At 38.5% G+C, this 20,382-nt stretch overlaps 1 protein-coding gene across 1 annotated transcript in view; it reads right to left on the bottom strand.

The window, feature by feature from the left end:
* The window catches only part of LOC138762388 (protein phosphatase Slingshot homolog 1-like), a 55,631-nt gene extending 35,303 nt beyond the window's left edge, over positions 1-20,328 (bottom strand). Inside the window, 4 exon segments of the mRNA XM_069936154.1 lie at positions 9,597-9,682; positions 12,996-13,084; positions 17,445-17,509; positions 20,266-20,328. Of these exon segments, the coding sequence (XP_069792255.1) occupies positions 9,597-9,682; positions 12,996-13,084; positions 17,445-17,509; positions 20,266-20,328 (303 nt within the window).
* Positions 20,329-20,382: the final 54 nt, after the last annotated feature.

Genomic DNA, 20,382 nt, shown 5'->3' with positions numbered 1-20,382 from the left:
TGGATCCAAGAAGGGGGAACTGTCTTCAAAAATGAATGATAAAAATCTTGCTTGTACTGATAAATAGTATTTATTGAATTTGAGGAGTCTTCGTCCTCCCAATTTATAGTCCCATGATAACTTTTCCAAAGAAATTCTTGGCACTTTGTTATTCCATAGGAATTGCTTTATGTAATTATTCAATAATTTAAAGAAATTTTTAGGTAGTGCAATAGGTAATGATTGAAAAAGATATTGTAATCTTGGCATCACCTTCATTTTAATATGATTTACTCTTCTCACTAATTGGCAGGTCATTCCATTTCTGTAAATCTTTCTCTTTTTTTTAAGAGGAGTGTAATTAAATTTATACAAGTTCTGTAAATTATTATCCATCATTATTCCTAGATATTTGATTCTACCTATCTTCCATTTAAATCTACTACCTTTTTGATATCTTTCATAATCAACATTTTTCAATAGCATTATCTCACTCATCCATATTTATTTTATAACCTGATATTCTTCATATTTTTCTAATGTTGTTTGTAATTTTATCAAGGAGTTAGCTGGGTCAGACATATATAATAGCACATCATCAGCATATAAACTAATTGTATGTTCTTCCTGTCCAACTTTGAAGCCCTTAATATCCAGAACTCTCCCTTATAAACTCTGCCAGTGGTTCAATAGCTAAGATAAAAAGTGCCGGAGACAGAGGTCACCCCTTCTACTCGATCTATTCAAGGGAAACACCACCAACATCTGATTTTGGTTTGTGGTTTATGATAAAGAGCTCCTATCCAGTTTTTAAATTCTCTGCCTATACCAAATATTTCCAGTGTTTTAAATAAAGATCATTCTAATTGATCAAATGCTTTTTCTGCATTGAGGGAGATGGATTCAACTTTGATTTTTTTGCCATATGTGCTGTATTAAATAGTCTACTTGGACTATTTGAAGATTGATTTCCTTTGAAAAATCCCACCTGATATTTTATGTATTAATTTTGGTAGATATTGTCCCAGTCTATTAGCTAATGACTTTGCCAAAATTTTATAATCAGCATTAAGGAGTGATTTAGGTCTATATGATGAAGTTTTTAATGGGTCTCTACCCTTCTTTGGTAGGACTGTAATTATAGCAGTTGAGAAAGATTCTGAGAGGGTCTGGGTCTAAACCATCAAGTCCAATACATCCATCGTAAGAGGTATCAGTAAATCTTTAAATTGTCTGTAGAACTTGGGAGGAAACCAATCCTCTACCAGAGATTTGTTAGCTTTTAATTACCCAAGGCTTTTTCGATTTCTTCTCTTGTGAAAGAGACATCTAAATCAATTCATTTTCTATCTTCTAAATTTAGAAGTTCAAAATTTGTAAAAATTTGTCCATCTCATAATAATTCTGTTTTATATAGTTTCATATAATGTTGTCTAAAAGTATTATTTATTTCTTTTTGATTGTATGTTTTAATATCGGCCTCTGTATTTATTGCATTTATCATTCTAGATGATTCCTCTGCCCTTAACTGCTAAGATAAAACTTTATGTGCCCATTCTCCCAATTCATAATATTTTTGTTTGGCTTGGAATATATTTTTTCTATTCTATATATTTGTAATGTGTTATATTTCAATGTTTTATTCTCTAATAGTCTAATATTTTTGTGACCATGGTCTCTGATATGCTTTCTCCAATTTCATTATATCTCTCTCTTGACCATCCAATTCTGTTGCATATTCTCTCAAGAAATAATTTGTCCTCTTAGATAAGCTTTAAGCACATCCCATATTAAAAAAGCTATTATCAGCTATTATCAGTAGAAGAATAGTTCTATCCGTCTCTTAATAAACTCACTAAAGTCCTTCCTTTTCAACAGCATGACATTGAGATGCCAACAATAAAAGTCTCACCAAATATTCAGTTTTACCACTCTACTTTTTAACTGGGCAGACAATAAAAACAAATCAATCCTTGTATATGAATCATGTACCCTTGAGTAGAACAAATAGTCTCTTTCTATGGGGTTAAGCTGTCTCCAGATATCAATCAAATTTAAATACTTCATAAATGCAAGTGTCCTTTTTGCAGCTTTTCCCCTTGTTACTGTCTGGCTGATTTATCCAAAGTTGGATCTAGACAGAAACTGACCAGCAAATTTTGTTTACCTTTTGCTGCTTTTAAAAAGATATCTTTCATAAAGGCATCATCGCCATAATTTGGTGCATAGATGTTCATAAACATCCATGACTCTACATAAATTTTACAATGTGCCATTACAAATCTTCTGGCTTGGTCAGACAATGTTTCTTCTATTATTATTGGAATAGTTTTGTTAATTAGAATTTCCACTCCTCTGGCTTTTGAGCCAAATTTAGACAATATTACTTGTTTCACCCATCCCCTTTTTAATTTAGCATGTTTCAATTTGGTAAGATTAGTTTCTTGTAGAAAGACTATACCTGTCTTTAATTTTTTTTTTGGTGAGCCAAGATCACCCCTCTACTTTTCACTTTCCAGTTTATCCCATGAACACTAAGACAAATAAATTTTTAAGTATGCCCATATTGATTTTTTAAACAAATATTGTTTAACAATAGAACCTTTTTGATTGTTTAATAGTGATCTTTCCCCTTTAAAAAAAACATACAATGTCCCTGCCCCAACTGTGATGTAAACAGGAAACCCTAAAAGCCCACATGAAAAGCTCACAGAATCTTTCTCTCAAAGAACCCCTCCCTTTAGTGCCATCTTATAGATACTCCTCTCTGGGTGCTGTTCTCCACTTAGAACGGAGTCTCCATCTTGCTACTACTTTTCCCAAGATTTCACTCTTTTCTGAGTTCTCCAATTTCAATAAAATTTACTTTTCAACAATAAATACAAGACAGTTTAAAAAAAAACAACTTTTACTTAGTCCCATTGTAAACATTCCGCACAGTCTTCTTCTTTGGCAAACTTAGTCTTTTCATAAACTTCGCAAGAAGTCTTCCACCTTGTTCTTTGACTTGAAAAATTGTTGATTACCTTCAGCTACTTCAACCCTCAGAGTATATCATTGAATATTTCAAGTTTTTGGAATCTAGTTGTTTTTTTACATCATCAAACTCCTTCCTTTCCTTAATCTAAGTAGGACTAAAATCTTGGAAAAATAGCATTTTTTCATGGTCAATCTTGTGTGGACCATTATTTTGCTTAGAGTATTCATATATTGCTCCCAGAATTGTATCCCATTTCTGGTAACTCAAAAGTCTTACCAGGATCAGTCGTAGTCACTGATCGCTAGCTCTCTTGAGTCCAAGAGAGCCCTTTCAATGCACATTTTTTCTCTGAATTTCTCTTCTCCCAGCACTTGCAGGATCAGTGTTTTGAAGAAGTTCACTAGATCTCTTCCCTTGATTCCTTCTTTCAGTCCAATAATTCAGACATTATTTCATCTGCTAAAATTCTCATGTGGTCAATCTTGTCCAGCAGACCTTGTCTGTCCGACTCCCATTGCTTCGGATCTTTCTCCAAAGCTTTGATCTTATCTTGCGTTTGTAGTCGTCAACGATTTATTTAATTTCAGTCATGCCTCTCATTACATTTTCAATGCTAACAAATCAGTTGCTCAAATTTTCCATTTTCTCCAGGATAATAGTTAGTTCTTGTCCCAACTTCCCAGCTCTGCTGGCATCCGCCAGTCCTGAGGCCGCTCTTGAGCTGCTCCCTTTCGGGCTTTCACTCAATGCTCCCGGCTGAGTAGAAACTTCATTTTTTGATCTCGGGCTGCCTTGGTTTCTTGGTACTTATTTTGTCCATTTTTTTAGTGAAAAATTCTTAATCTTAACCATCTTTTTGATACTCTTCACAGAGAGCTCCATCTAAATCCTTCACATGGCCATACCCCAATTGAGTTTATTGTTGAGGGGTCTGATGGTGGAGGGGTATCAGATTTTCCTGACCCTGGTCGTGCATGTATTGTGGCACCTATACCTCTTTCCTGATGGTAGATGTGGAATCAAATTACCCTGGGAGTTAGACTTGATCTCAGCCCCTCATGATTTTATAAATCTTTACAAGGTTACCCCTCAGTTTCTTACACTGTTGGGAATAAAGACCCAGCCAATTTAACCTCTCTCTATAACTCAACCTTTTTGATATCCTTCCTGCAGCTGGGTAACCAGAACTACTTGAAGAGTACCCCAAGTGTGGTTTCACCAACTTCTTGTATAGCTGAATCATGAACCCCCAAAAATCTGTATCGAAGACCCTGCCAGTGAAGGAAAGTGAGCAAATGCTTTCCTCAATCCCTCATCCACCCAAATGACTACTTTTGGGGAACTATGCAACTGACTTTTTGGCAACAATCTCCAGGGCCCTATCATTCATCATGGAAGTCCTTACCTGGCTTGATTAACCAAAATGCAACACCTCACACTTGTCAGAGTTAAATTCCATTTATTACTTTTAACTCAACTTCCTAAATGATCTAGAACCTGTGGTAAACATAGATAGCTTTCCTCACTGTTCTCTACACAGCCATTCTCAGTGGGGACCCTACTGCTCCCCTGGAGGCCACTGGCCAGAGCACATCTAAGTGAAAGAATTAGGGTTTTTTATGCAGTTGGTAGGAGAAATGTGTGGAAGAAACTAAAATTTGACTGCTTCACATGGAAGGGGCCGCATAATCCTTGAACAGAGTCAGAGGGACAGCTGATAAAAGATAGAGAATGGCTGCTCTACACCACCAATTTGATATCAATTGTAAATTTACCAACTGTAATAACTAAATTGCCATCCAAATCATTAATACAGATAAACCACAGTGGACTCAACTCCATTCCCTACGGCACATCATGGTCACAGACCTCCAAATCCCTTTCATTCTTGTAAACTCTTTGCATTTAAGACCAATTGATCCAATTTCTCTTTACATCAATCCTACAATCCAAGGAAGCTGCTGAATCTTTATTGTACTTCCTTTTTTAGCAAGAAAATTCTTCCTCACAGAAGGAGATCCTAATACTCAAGGTATTGCTTCACTAAGGTATACAAATAAAAAAGACATCCATGTTCCTGTACTTAACTCCCTTCACTATGAATGCCAATGTACCATTTGTTTTCATTGCCTTCTGCACCTCATCAACTGCTGCATAAAGACATGCAGATCTCACAGCACCTTCCCCACTGTTAATCTCTCATTGTTCAAATAAGAATTTTCTTCCTGCTTTTGCCATCAGATAACCTCATATTTATCCATATTATAGTGCATTTGGTCATTCACTCACTGAAAAAATCACCATGAACCCTTTCTGAATCCTCCTTATCTCCCATCCAGTGTTGTATTGGTCATAGACTTGAAGATATGACATAGAATTTCCTCATACGAGTTATTACCATATGCTATTTGTCCAGTTGACCTTAATAATCAGCATTTTGGTTACCAGCTTTATCCTGTCTTCAGGACAGAGATGGTTGATCATCACTTGAAGATGTAGCTGTAAATATCCTGCATCAAATTTTTAAGAAGTGCTTAAAACTGTATTTTAATGTATTTTTTTTATTAATTAAAAAATGTGAAATCTTTGAATAACTGGAAAAATAAATTACACCAAGAAAGTGATCAAATTTGCAAGTAATATTGTTCAACTTAGAACTCAACGTATATTTATTTGATTTAATATGGGCCTCTTAATCCCTCAGTTACATATGCCCAAATTTGCCTTAATTAAAAGATAAAGGATGATCAATAAATATAAATTCCTTAAAGAGAGCAAAAAAGGGGGAAAGTTGCTGAAGATGCTCCATCACATACACTAGTCAATGTTGACTTCTATTTGAAACAGTATAATGTGCTTCAGACAAATTTTAATAATATTAAGAACCATAGAACACTACAGCACAAAAACAGGTCTATCGACTATTCTTATCAGTGCTGAGCTATTTTTGTTCCTAGTCCCATTGACCTGCAGCCAAACCTCAGCCTCCATACCCCTCCCATCTGTATAACTATCTTTGTTGAACTTGCATCCACTATTTCTGCTGGCAGTTTGCTCCACCCTATCACCATACTCTGAGTATTTCACCTTTCACCCTTAACTCAGGTCCTCTTGTTCATATCTCACTCGACATCAACAGAAAAAGCCTCTTCATGCTTACCTTATCTATTCTTATATTGTATATCTCTATCAAATCTCCCCCCCCCCCCCCACCCCCATTCTTCTACGTTCGAGGGAATAAAGCCCAAACCTGTTTAACTTTTCCCTGTAATCCAGTTCCTGAAGTCCAGGCAATATCCTGGTAAATTTTTCAATCTTATTAAAAGCTTTCCGGTAGTTAGGTGACCATAACTGCACACAATACTCCAAATGTAGCCTTACCAATGTCTTGTACAACTTCAACATGACATCCCATATCCCTTACTCAATATTTTGATTTATGAAGGCCAAAAGTTCTTGCTCTGACTCTATCTTCCTGCAATGCTACTTTCAAGGATATGTGTATCTGGATTCCCAGATCCCTCTGTTCCAAACACGACACAGTACCCTAACACCCTACCCTGGTTTGTTCTCCAAGGGCAACACCTCAATTTGTCTGCATTAAATTCCGCCTTCCATTTTGCAGCCTATTTTTTCAGCTGGTCCAGATCCACTCAAAGCTTTGAAGGCTGTGATAAACCACTGTAATATGTAATTATCTGGTTTTTGCATATCTATTGACCATTTGTACCTGTGATCCCTCCTCACAGACTCCTGTATAAAGGTGACTGTTCCACAGCCCCCTGCCACTCAGTGCAGGACAACTGAACAGTAAGGATATGCTATGTTCTCAAGTGAATTAAAGCCTACTGGTTTCTCCACAATATTTTCCACAATATTTTCCTGACTGATTTTAGGGGACAACCCTACTTTTAACCCAAAAATCTGGTTTATCTTTTGCCATGTTCAAATCAAGTGCTTTAATATCGGGTTGTCTTTTTTTTTTGCATTATTAATATCCCATTTGTAAATCATTTCTCCTGCTATCTCCCCTTCTACCGTGTATAGATCAATTTCTTCCAAGGAGGGTAAACCATCTCCCTCAAAGAATGAGGTGATAAACCTCTTCTGGGCCGTCCAATAATATTTTTTAAAGTCCAGGACTCTCATTCCTGCCAGGCTATTGTCAATTTGTCCATGGAGACTCCAGCTACTTTATTTTCCACAGGAATTGTTTGACACATCTGCCAAGTGTTTTGAAAAAGCTCTGGGGCAACGGTATGGGCAAAGATTGAAAGAGGTATTGTAGCCTTAGCATCACTTTCATTTTAATGCAGTTAACCCTGCCAATCAATGTGATAGGCAGGTGCATCCACCTGCGCAAATCCTCCTCAATGTTTCCAAGTAGGGGGAGATAATTAAATTTATATAAATTTTGTAAATTCTTATCTATCTATATTCCTAAATATTTCATCCCTTTAGTAGCCGTTTGTTTACTTTCCTGTTTGTATTTGTCTTAGTCCCCTTTCATTAGCAGCATTATTCCACTCTTATTGTATTTAATTTTATATCCTGAGATTTTTCCATAGTCCTCCGGTATAGTCCACAACTTGGCTAATGACCCTGCTGGCTCTGTCAAATATATCAAAATATCATCCACAAACAAATTAATTTTGTGTTCTTCCTGGCCAATTCTGAACCCTTTGATGCATAGATCCCAGCAAAATGGCTTCCGCTAATGGTTCAATTGCCAATATGAATAGAGCAGGGGATAGCGGACAACCCTGTATACTAGATCTAGTCAGTGGAAAAGCTGAAGATGACTGCCCATTAGTGACAACTTTGGCCTTGGGTTTGTAGTACAATGCTTTAATCCAATTTATGAATTAATGTCCGAATCCAAATTTCTCTAGCACTTTCATCAAAAAATCCCATTCCAGTCTATCAAAGGCTTTCTCAGCATCAAGTGACAAGGCTATACTTGGATCCGCCCTTGACTGTGCCAGGTGTATTATATTAAGTAGCTTACTTCTATTATCTGCTAATGGTCTTTTCTGAATGAATCCCATTTGATCTGAATTTACTAATTTTGGTATATACCGAGCCAATCTATTTGACAGAGCTTCAGCTATGATTTTATAATCCGTATTCAAAAGTGAGATTGGTCAACAAGAGGACAGCTTTAGTGGGTACTTAACTTTTTTAGGAATTAGTGTAATTATTGCCATCAAAAAAGAATGGGGGGGGGGTATGGGACTCAGCTGCCTGTTCTATCACATCCATAAATAGTGAAATTTACAGGTCCTTGAATTCTAAATAAAACTCAGGAGGGAACCCATCCTTCCCCAGAGACCTATTGGTCTGCAGTGAACTCAATGCTTTTACTAGTTCTTCCTCCGATAAGGGAATATCCAACCCTTCCCACTCTTCAGGTTCTAACTTTGACAATCCCAGGTTGGACAAGAATTCTTCCATTTTGTCCAAATCCCCTTTCAATTCAGATTATATATCATAACTGCCTAAACACTTCATTTATTTCTTTCATTTTGTAAGAAATCCTGTCTGGCCCTGTTTGAATTGTGTTCATTGTCCTTGCAGTTTCCTCTGCTGCCTGTGGGCTCTTTCCCCTAGCTCATAGTACCTTTGCTTGGATCTTAATATTGCTTTTTTCATTTTGTAGGTTTGCGAAGTATTATACCTTATTAATGTTCTGTACTTTGCCTCAGAGCCTGATCTTTGGTAGTCTTTTTCCAATTGAGTAATCTTTTGTTCCAATTCATTGTCCTCCCTGATATGCTCTCTTTTAATATTTTTAGTATATCTAATTATTTGTCCTCTCAGATCAACTTTTAATGTATCCCATAGCAGAAATTTATTGGCAGTGGAGGCACTGTTCATTTTACAAAACATTTCTATTTAAGCTCTAACAACTGCAAAACTGTTTCTTTTTCTAATAGCGGTGGGTTAAGACACCACCTATATGCTGTGGCTTGCATCTGATAATAGCCTAGCTGTATATTCAGTTTCTACAATTCTTCCCTCTAGCTGAGCCAAGGCAAGAAACAAGTCAATTCTGGTGTAGGAGTCATGTTCTTTCTGAATAGAAGGAGTAATCAGATACCACTGTCGCCAAGCATCCACCAGATTTAACTCTTTCATGCCACCTTAGGTCTTGTCACTTTCTTGGCTGATTTGTCCATTGCCAGATCCAAGCAATTAAGATATTTTCCAGCCCTTCCACCAATAGCAAAAGACATTTTGTATAATTTTTTTTGTGTTCAAAATTAGGGGCATATATATTCATAAGTGTCCAGGGCTCACAATATATTTGACAGCGTACCATTACAAATCTATCTGCCTGGGTCTATGACCATCCTATGACCTGGGAAATTTTGCCTATTGAAATAGATACTCCCCTGGCCTTGGAGCCAAAGGAGGATGCTATCACTTGTCCCACCCAGGTTCTTTTAATTTTTTTAAATGTTCACTATTTGTAAGGTGAGTTTCCTGCAAAAAGGCCACATCCACCTCATTTTTTTTTACAAAATGTGCCAAGACTCACTTTATCTTCATTTTCCCATTTAAGCCATTAATATTGAAGCTCCAAAACTTGATTGTTTTATTCATTGCCCCAGTTCTTTTTCCTTTGATTGCCTACCTTTACCTCTCCCACAAAATACTTTCCTTTTTCCCAGTCCATAGTGTTCTTCCTTTTGGTCCTGCTGGCCATATACAAAATAAATCCTAGGAAATTAAGACAAAAAAAATATTCCAAACAAACAGTAAATAACCTTTGCACCTCCCCCTCCCAAACCCAACCCTCCCTTTCCCCATGACACCAAGTTTAAGCCTTGGTGCTACTGCCTTTCTAATCCCTGGGTGTGCCGATTGCAACCATCTTCAATGCTTACCACCTTCTTAGTCGCCCATCTCTTTTGTCGCTGGAGCATCGCCGCTGCGCCTGGGTCTCACCTCTCTCTGCAGACAAGGGTAAGTCTGTGGTGCAATGTGCACCTTTTCTTTCTCGCTGTTCTTTTGGTGCTGAGCCTTGAATGCTTGTGCCTTCATTCGCCCCCTCCATCAATCTCCATGCCAGTGACACCCTCGGCCCTCTTCCTCCTCCACGCATGGGGGTCACCTAATAGCATGGGCATAATTTCTTTTGTTGCAGCACCCGCGTTTTCTTCCAGGCCTGCCCACTTGTTCCTGCTTCCTTAGGATCTTTGGGGGATGATTTCAGTGGCCCGTCCGCCTGTGGAGCAGGTCACAACTCCATCGTCCTCTTTTCTACCCCTGAGTGCTTTGGGCAGACCATCATTTTCTCCACCACAAGGCTGTTGCAGGGGATCGTCTTCACCGCCCCTTCCACTGCCATCGCTAACCCCTTTTCGGCCATCAGCACTCCTCTCTGCTGTTGCTGCTGCCTCGCCAGCTCCTTCATTCCACAGGAGTTGTGGGTGCAGCCTCCTCTTTACGACCGCTCTCCACCCATTCCTGTCGCAAACCTCGGGCTTTGACCCAATGCATCAGCATCGACTCCACCTTCACGATATCAGCATCAGTGCCTGTATCCACCGTCGAACGAGTCCCACTGCCTCCAGACACCGCAGGTCCTCCAGGTAGGCTGTTGCTTCTCTCCTTCCACCATTTCCTTCACCATGAGGCTAGTTCTCTTGGCATTTGTTGGACGTATGGGCCATATTTTCTTTCAAAATTGTTTTTTTCTCCTTCTTGCCTATTCTTCTAAAGCTAATTCTTCTATCAGGCACATTTTCCAACACCTTCCTACTATTTTACCGGTTTTTTCCATGCTTTTACCCACATCTGTGCTAGAGCTCCGAGGAACCTGACTACACTCTCCAGTGCATCATGTGATCCCCTTGGGCGTGGAAACTTTATGAGCCTCCAGATGCCATGTTCCATGGGATTTGTACCAGCACCTAAATTGATTGACTGCAAAACTACCATAATGATCCCCATCACCCCAGAGTCACCAGGTTTTTTCACTTTGTTAAAGCACATAACCTGCCGTATTCAATTGACAAGATCTGGACCAATGACAAAGAACTGCCATGTACTTCCTTAACATCATTGACTGTGGTGCACTGTTAGCCAGAATCAGTCACACACGAGGTAAAGACTGTATAACAGGCTTTAATCCACAAAGACTTCCAAAGAGCCAGGCTGGCTGTTGCTGCAGTAACTGAGTGAGACTTCGGGAGGCTGGCACAGGCTTATATCCCTGAGGGTGATTGACACCAGACCAGGTGGGGCTTTATCCCTTCAGATCAACTGATTGACAGCCGGCCAGATGTTGTCCTGTCCCCTTACACTCCTGCAGATACAGAGGTTGCCCCCTGCAGTAGGCTGGTGGTACACTCCTGCAGGTACAGAGGTAGCCCCCCTGCAGTAGGCCAGTGGTGTACCACCACATTGATGAATACTCTCATTTTCCATTTGCCATCCCCTGCTCAGACATGACCACTGCCACAGTCATCAAAGTCAGTTATATCCACAGTGACCAGGGACCTTCCTTGAAGAGTGACAAGCTGCACCAGTACCTGTTGGCCAGAGACAATGCCACGAGCAGGAACACTAGTTACAACCCCCATGGTAATGGGCAAGTGGGGAGGAGACTGCTTCAGTCTGAAAGGGAGTCCTCGCTGGCAGGAGGTTCTCCTAAAGGCCTGAACTTTACTAGGGCCCTGCTGTGCACAGCCATTAATGCTACACCACATGAACATATGTTTTCCTTCCCCAGGTAATCTGCAACAGGGACCACACTACCAGTAATGGCTGATGTCCCCAGGACTCATTCTGCTCTGGAGGTATGTGAGAAACCATATATCTGACCCATTGGTCAAAAGGGTCCACCTCCTCCATGCCAACCCACAATATGCCTACATGGCATATCCGGACAGACACTAGGACACCACTTCCATTAGGGACGGCTCACTTAGGGACCCTGGAGACCACTGCATGCACTAAATGCACCTGATCTCTGGTATCCTGCCTCCACCCCAATGGAGGATACACCAGGCACAGTGCCCACCCAACAGCACAATACTGATAGATACAAACAGGCACCTGAGATAGTCCAGGACTCTATTGCTGCACCGCAGCCACAAACAGTTCTACGACGGTCCCAGTGAATGACCAGTCTGCCTGATAGACTGAACTTACGACTTTCAAATTGTAAACTTGTAACCTTGTAAGTTCCACTTCACCCTGTGGGGCTCTATTTTAAAACAAGGTGTGAATGTGGTAAACACTCTAATTTATAATTATCTGGTCAAACACATCTATTGGCCAGTTGTACCTGTGGCCCCACCCCACAGGTTCCTGTAAAAAGGTGACTGTTCCTCAGCTCCCGAAACTCAGTACAGGACAGCCGAACAGTAAGGATATGCTATCCTCTCAAATGAATTAAAGCCTATTGGTTTTTCCACAATAGCCTCCTGAGTGATTGGTGGTGCATCAAAGGCCTTCCTCGCTGTAAATCTTAGTTTCATCTGGAATTTGCTGATCCAATTTACCACATCATCCAGATGACCTAGTACTGATCCATGAAGCACACCACCAATCATAGGCATCCGATCAGAGAGTTCACATGACAGCCACTTTCAGACTTCTCCTGCAATGTCTTAACTTGCAACCACATCCTGAATACCGGTGACTGAACCTTCTTGGCTAACCTCCCATGCAGGACCTTGTCAAAGCCTTACTCATGTTGACAAAGCCACTGCCTTTCTTTCATCAACTTTCTTGGTATCCTCCTTGAAAAACTCTCAGATTGGTTAGACTTGACGAACTATACAGAAAATCATGTTGACTATCCATAATCAGTCCCTCTCTATCTAAGAAGTTGTATATCTGGTCTCACAGAATATCTTTTTGTAACTTATCAACTATTGATATTAGCATCACCAGCTGAATATTCCCTGGATTGTGTATAATATTTACAAATTGCAAAGAAAGCAGAGCAATGGTATCAAATCGCAGTTAGCAAGCTAATTGTTTAACCAAGATAGGATTTATGACACACTTGCATACTTACGAGGATGGTGACATAGTGACACCTGCGAACTGTTTCCCTGCTGTAAAGAAAGAGCTGCATCCTTCACCGCGAAGAAACTGTCACTGAGACTGAAATGAAACAGAACAAATATAAGGGTCAGATAACTGGGCAAAATTTTTATTCTCAGCTTTCAATCCTCTTCTGCATCTTATTCCTAAGACTACAGTGAAAAGGTTATGACTAATCTGATTGGCATCCTTTCTGATGTAAAAGGTTTGCTGATGCAGCATCGCACACAGATATCTTCTATGGGTGGGAGGTCGAGCCTGTGATAAGACTTGGGTACATTTGCTATTTTCTGTAGTCATAGCCAAGTTCTTAATTATTATTCAGCAAAAGACATGCTTAGAATTTTGATTGAAATTTTAAAAAGCAGCAATAACAAAACTAAAACTTTTATCAATACTAACATTTGTATCCAGGGAAAGCTCCAAAGTCAATAAATGCCAGGAGTTGATCATAAAAAGCAGCTGAAAAGCACTTAATCACTACCAACAGATGACAGTCTGTTCATTAAATAAACATGATATTGTATTTATAAAACAACTTTTTTTTAAAAAAGTGATTAGGAAATGATTATCTCAGGCTTAAAATCTAATTGTAACTGAGAATTTCCTGTCAAAATCCAACATGTTAATGACTTTATTAATATAAATAGTATACATCCAAAGCTTGATGATGTCTTCAATTGGTAGACATGCAAGTTAACCTACTTTTTCAGGGTGCATTCATCATATAACTATATAACAATTACTGCACAGAAACAGGTCCACATGGCGATTCTAGTCCATGCTGAACACTTTTACCTAACCCCACTGACCTACACTCAATGCATTACCTTCCATTCCTTTTACGTCCATATACATATCCATCTTCTCCTTAAATGCAAATATCGAGCCTACCTCCTCCACATCATCTCCACACCTACCACTCTCTGAGTGAAGTAGTCGCTCCTCATGTTTCCTCTAAACATTTGCCCCCTAACTCTCAGCTCATGTTCTCTTGTTTGTATCTCCCCCTTTCTTAAATGAAAAAGCTTCTCCATATCCACTCTATCTATACCTCTAATAATTTTAAATCCAGTAGCTCAATCAAATCTCCTCTCAACCTTCTACACTCTGAAGAATAAAGACCTAACTTATTTAACCTTTTCCTATAACTTAGGCCCTGTAACCCTGGCAACACTCTAGTAAATCCTCTCTGCACTCTCTCCAAATTGTTGATATCTTTCCTATACTCTGGTGACCAAAATCGGGAAAGAAGAAAGTAAATTTTTATGTACTAATATTGCCACACCTCTAGCTTTTGAATTAAATGAAGATGCTAATACCAATCCAACCCAATCTCTTTTCAACTTTTGATATTCCTTTTCCGTCAGATGAGTTTCTTATAAAAAAGCTATATCAACTTTTGTTTTTTTCATGTATATTAGTAACTTTTTCCATTTTATTTGATACTGTATTCAATTTATATTAATTCTAGCAAAATTTAATTTCCCTGCCATCAGGTATTTCTTAAAATCCTTTGTCCATTCATCCACCTTCTCCCATTCCTCCCACTTTTACAATATTAGTAACATATGTAGTATTATTTTTAATTAATCGAGGTATACAACAAGAAAAACAAAAATAGGAAAAACAACGTAAAAAAGAGAAAAGAAATCCCCTCCGCAAGATGTTTTAACGGCTTTAACTCCCTGGTCTATATAGGTTGTGGTATAAACCACACTTGCTTGCATGATTCTGCAGTAGTCAGCTGCATTTTACCAACTAACTCACTTGAAAGACAATACATTTCCTGGTTGCATTATGGCTATTCATTCAAGGATCTTTTTTAAACATATATAGATCAATTTTAGGTTAAAGCCTTCCACCCAATTAAACTCTCTTGAAATTTTCTTTTTTTTTGTTTTTGAACACTTTATTTAATATTTTAAATGTACAATATTTAACACTCATCCCCCTCCCCCATACCCACCACATCCCACCTCCAAAGATCTGAAAGGAATGGAGATTTAACATAAAAAATACAGTAAACAACATAGATATCATGACGAGGTACAGGGCATTCAAAATTTTAAACCCATATAGTCCAAATAGGGGCTCCATACTTTAGAAAAAAATATATTCATCGCATAAATTATGTTATTTTTTTTCCCCAAAGGAACACATGACCTCAATTCCATATGCCACACACAAATCATTCTCATTTTTTCAAGTAATAGCTATACATTCCTTGCTACTGCCATTGCCAACCTTAAAAATGCAATTTGATACTTGGTTAACATCAAAATCAAACTCAATCTTTTAACATTACCTAATAACGTTGGTAATTGAATCTTAAAACTTTCTCTAAAAATTCCTTAAGCCGTCTCCAAAAAAGTTTAACCTTATCACATAACCAAGCCGAATGTAAAAAAGAGCCTACTCCTTTAAAACATTTAAATCATAAATCTGAAGAACTTTAATTATATTTCTTTAATTTCAGAGGAGTTAAGTCCAAATGATGCAAAAAATTATAATGAACCTATCTCAAATATTAATAATCTGAGACATATTATCCTTACAAATAGATCTCCAATCATCATGGTTGATTGAAATAGGAAGAGTATTTGGGAATTGCAATCTTGATTTCTGAATATGAATATCTAATTTTGGCATTTTACTTTGTAACAGTTTAATCATTTCAGAAATAAATTTCTTTTAACCACCTTCCATAAGTAAAGTTTCAAAATTTGATTGTCTTGGTGATCTCAAAGTATGTCCAAAATTATCCAATGGCAACACTTTAACTTGATAATAACAAAAAAGTGTATAATTTGGAATTTCATATTTTTCTTTCATTCTCTGGAAAGAAATAAAATAATCAACCTCATAACAATCTTGTATTGTTTTAATTCCTTTCTGATTCTATATTTTCAAAAACTGATTATTAAGAGTAAAAGAAAAAAGTTTATTCTGATATAGAGGTGTTTTTGCTGAAATTTTCCCCTGAGTACCTATCTCATCATTTATTTTATTCCATAATTCAATCAAATGTCTCAAAATCAGTGGACCATTATTAATAATTAATAACTTAGTATTCCATTTATAAATAAATTGTATCATATTTTTCTCACCAATATTAGATAATTCCATATTAGCCCATACTAATGAATTATCTAAATCAAACCTTCTATTAAGAAACCTCAATTGTGCTTCTTTATAATTTTGAAAATTTGGAAGCTGGAAACCTCCTAGTTTATATTTGCAAGTTAATTTTTGTAAAGAAACCCTTGCCATTTTACCTCTCCACAAGAACTTTCTCATGAAAGAGTTTAAATCTTCACAAGAAATAGTTTGAAATAAATACTGAATTCTCGGAAAAAAACCTTCAACTTACTACAATTAACTCTGCCTATTAATGTGATAGGTAAATATTTCCATCTATTTAAATCCTCTTTAATTTCATTAAGGTAAATAATTGAATTTGTATAAATGATCTAACTGATCATATCAATTGTAATACCTAAATATTTGATTTGATCTGACCACTTAAATTGAACAATTTTCACCAATAGCTGATGGCAAAATCTCACTTTTATCTCAATTAATCTTATAACCTGATATTTGACCATATTGTTTCAATCTCTCATATAATTACCTTAATGAATTTTGTGGTTCTGTTAAGTAAATCAAAATGTCATCAGCAAATAAATTAACATTAAATTCCTCAGGATTGTAGTATTAAGTTAATTCTGTCTTATCAAAGTGAATCAACTACTAAATTATTATGAAATATTTCTATTCGAGGCCAGAATTAATTCATACCCAAGATCTGGGCACAATGCAATTCACCTACCAACATTATCACTCCACAGCAGATGCAATATGGCTCTTCACTCTGCTCTGGATCACCTAGATTACAGCAACATGGAAAATCAATTTCTTCTTCATTGACTGCTCCAAAACTTGAGCTTCAGCACTCCCCTCTGCAACTGGATCCTTGACTTCCTCATCAGAAGACCACAGTCAATATGAATCAAAAACAACATCTTGTCATTTGACCATCAACACAGATGCACCTCAAGGATGTGTGCTAAGACCACCCTCCACCCAAGACTGTGTGGCTAGGCACAATTCAAATGCACTCGACAAATTTGCAGATGATACCCCTGTTGTCAACAGAATCACAGACAGCGATAAGGAAGCATACAGGCAGGAGAAAGATCAGCTTGTTGAGTGGTGCTACAACAATCTTGCACTCAACATTTGCAAAACCAAGGAGCTGATTGTGGACTTCAGGAAGGGGACATGAGCAGAACACAAACCAGTCCTGCTCAAGGGGTTAGCAGTGGAAAGGGTTAAGAACGTCAGTTTCCTGGGTGTGAATATTTCTGAAGCTCTGCCCTGGGGCCTCCATGTTAATGCATCTATGAAGAAGACTTACCAGTGACTATAGTTCGTGAGGAGTTTGAGGATATTTGGCATGTCACCAACGACTCTTGCAGATTTCTACAGGTGGACAGTGGAGAGCATTCTGATTGGTTCTATCACTGTCTGGTATGGAAGTGCCAATGCACATGATAAGTAAAAATCTACGGAGTTGTGAACTCAGTCAGCACCATCATGGACATTAGTCTTCACTCCATCGAAGACATCTACAAGAGCTGGTGTCTAAAGGAGTCTCTATCCTCAAGGACCCTCATTGCCCAGGTCATACCCTCTCCAGTCTGCTACAATTGGGAAGGAGGTACAGGAGCCTGAAGATGGACACCCAGCATAACAAGGACAACTTCTTCCTCTCTTGTCATCAAATTTCTGAATGGAAAATGAACCACAGACACTACCTCACTTTCGGTAATTTATTTCTTTTGACATGTAATTTTATAGCAAGCTGACACAAACAATGAATTTTGGGAAACTAAGTTCATGACAATAAATTCTGATTCTGATCATTTAATTTCTATTTGAATGTCATGCAAATAAGAACATAACATACCCATGACTTGTATATGCATGTGTGACTTACAAAGACTAGATATTACATGAATTTTTTTTTTTAGAAAGTTTGTCTTGATCCTACAATTACATTACATGTCAAAGATGAAATTGTTCACAAGTTTTTACAAATGGTTTAAAAGAAAATAGTAAATGCTTTATTTTTATACTTATTCACAAAACATACTCTGTTAATGAAGGATGTGCATATCCTGTTTATATTTTATGTAACTATTAAAGCAATCAGCCTGTTGCAATATTACTTTAAAAATATGTTTGGCTCCACAGATTATTATTCCTTAATAAAAAAGCAAATACAGTACACTGAATAGAATCTGCATTTTAGTAAACATTGAGACTTAACCTCCAGTTGTCAAGTAGAGTTGCCTATTGCCTGCTTGTTTTTAAACTCTAAGGACTTTTGTATCTACACGCAATGAAGTTGTGAAATCAGAGAATTTCAGAATGGAGAAGATGCACAAGATCAGAAATAATGTGTTCGTGAGAACCATTCGTGCATTAGGATTTATTCTTGTATCCTCTTTAAACGTTGTTGAATGCTACAATAAATGGGAAGAATATCAAAAATATGCTTTACCATTGATATTTCAAAATTGCAATAAGATTGCTAGAAGCATTAAATATTAAATGTGCCTTCCCTCCTGGATCACTTCTAATGATGGGATCTACCTCAATTCTTCCTCTGGTATATCGATGACTACATCAGGGCTGCCTCATGCACCCGTGATGAGCTTGTCAACTTCATCCACTTCGCAGCCAATTTCTACCCCGATCTCGAACACACCTGGTCCACCTCCAACAACACTCTCCCCTTCCTGGATCTCTGTCTCCATCTCGGGAGACAAGCTTTCCATCGACATATATTACCAATCCAACAACTCACACAATTACCTTGATTACACTTCCTCACACCCTGATCCCTGCAAGGATTCTATCCTTTCTCTCAATTTCTCCATTTCCACCACATCTGTTCCCAAGATGAGGTCTTCCAGTCCAGATCTTTAGAAATGTCTGCCTTCTTCCACAAATGTTGCTTCTCCTCCACCACCATCAACTCAGCCCTTACCCGGATCTCCTCCATTTCCCACTTATCTTCCTGATCCCCTCTGCCCCCAGATGTTACAGAATTCCCCCTCATCCTCATCTACCACCCCAACAGCCTCCACACCCAATACATTATCCTCTGGAATTTCCGGCACTGACAACAGGATCCCACCACCAGCCACATCTTCCCCTCTCCTCCGCCCTCTGTTTTCCGTAGGGACTGTTCCCTTCTCGACTCCCTCGTGCACTCATCCTTCCCCATCAATCCCCCCCCCCCGACCCCTTTCCCTGTGGCCGCAGGAGGCGCCACATTTGCGCCCACAGCTCCTCCCTCACCTTGGTCTGTAGCCCCAAACAGTCCTTTCATGTGTATCCGCAGGACTGGTTTCCTGGATCCAGTGCTCCCTTTGCAGCCTTCTCTGCATCGAAGAGACTGGGTGCAAATTAGGAGATCACTTCACTTAGCACCTTTGCTCTGTCACATCAGTGACAGAGTTGTCCCAGTAGTCAACTATTTCAGTTTTGTGCCACACTCCCACATTCACAGCTTTGTCCATGGACTCATGTACTTTCCCACCAAGGAAATGAATGCCTGCAATTGGAGGAAGACCAACTTCATTTTGGTATGATAGGACCTCGCAAAATAGGACTGAATAGGTAAGAGAGTAGTTGAATGAGAAACAGAGATTCAGTGGAGAGAACATTTCAGTTATGAGAATAGATCAGGCAGATCTGCATTCCTTAAACTATGTAAGAAAGGGAGGTGCTGGCTAATGCAAACACACATAAAAAGCATGCATGGATGAAGGTAGTAAGACATAATTCCTATCAGCGAAGGCCACAAATTCAAAGGTAACGGTCTGCTGATGGAGAGGGAATTTTAGGAAGAATGTTTCATCAATGGCTGAAGAGCACATTTGTTTTGTGACTCTTCCATTCTTTAGTATTTAACTGTGCACTCGATATTTGCGGGAGTAGTTTTTAAACACTAACGCTAATATGATGTAAAATCAGAGTGAATACTGACTATTAATCTGAGAATTATTATCCAATTAAGTAGGATCAACAACACCGAGATATTTAGCTGGGTGGCGTGAGTTTAATTTGTTAAACTGGACATTTTGGTCAACAAGGGTCAATATGCCAGCTCGAACGGACACTTGAAAGAGGCTTTAACTGACTGGCATCATCTCCCGGACACTCACCGAAACACTGGGACGAGAGGAAGCGCTCGGAGTCGGAGAACGCGACACCGTTACCAGGGCCATCCTGGGGTTTGGCAAGTGCTCTGGACCGAAGCCAAAAGCCAACTGACCGCCACT

Source organism: Narcine bancroftii, chromosome 4, assembly GCF_036971445.1.
Source record: "Narcine bancroftii isolate sNarBan1 chromosome 4, sNarBan1.hap1, whole genome shotgun sequence".
NCBI classification, from domain to species: domain Eukaryota; kingdom Metazoa; phylum Chordata; class Chondrichthyes; order Torpediniformes; family Narcinidae; genus Narcine; species Narcine bancroftii.
Note: the sequence above shows the minus strand (reverse complement) of the source record. Positions and strands in the feature narration are given on the sequence as shown.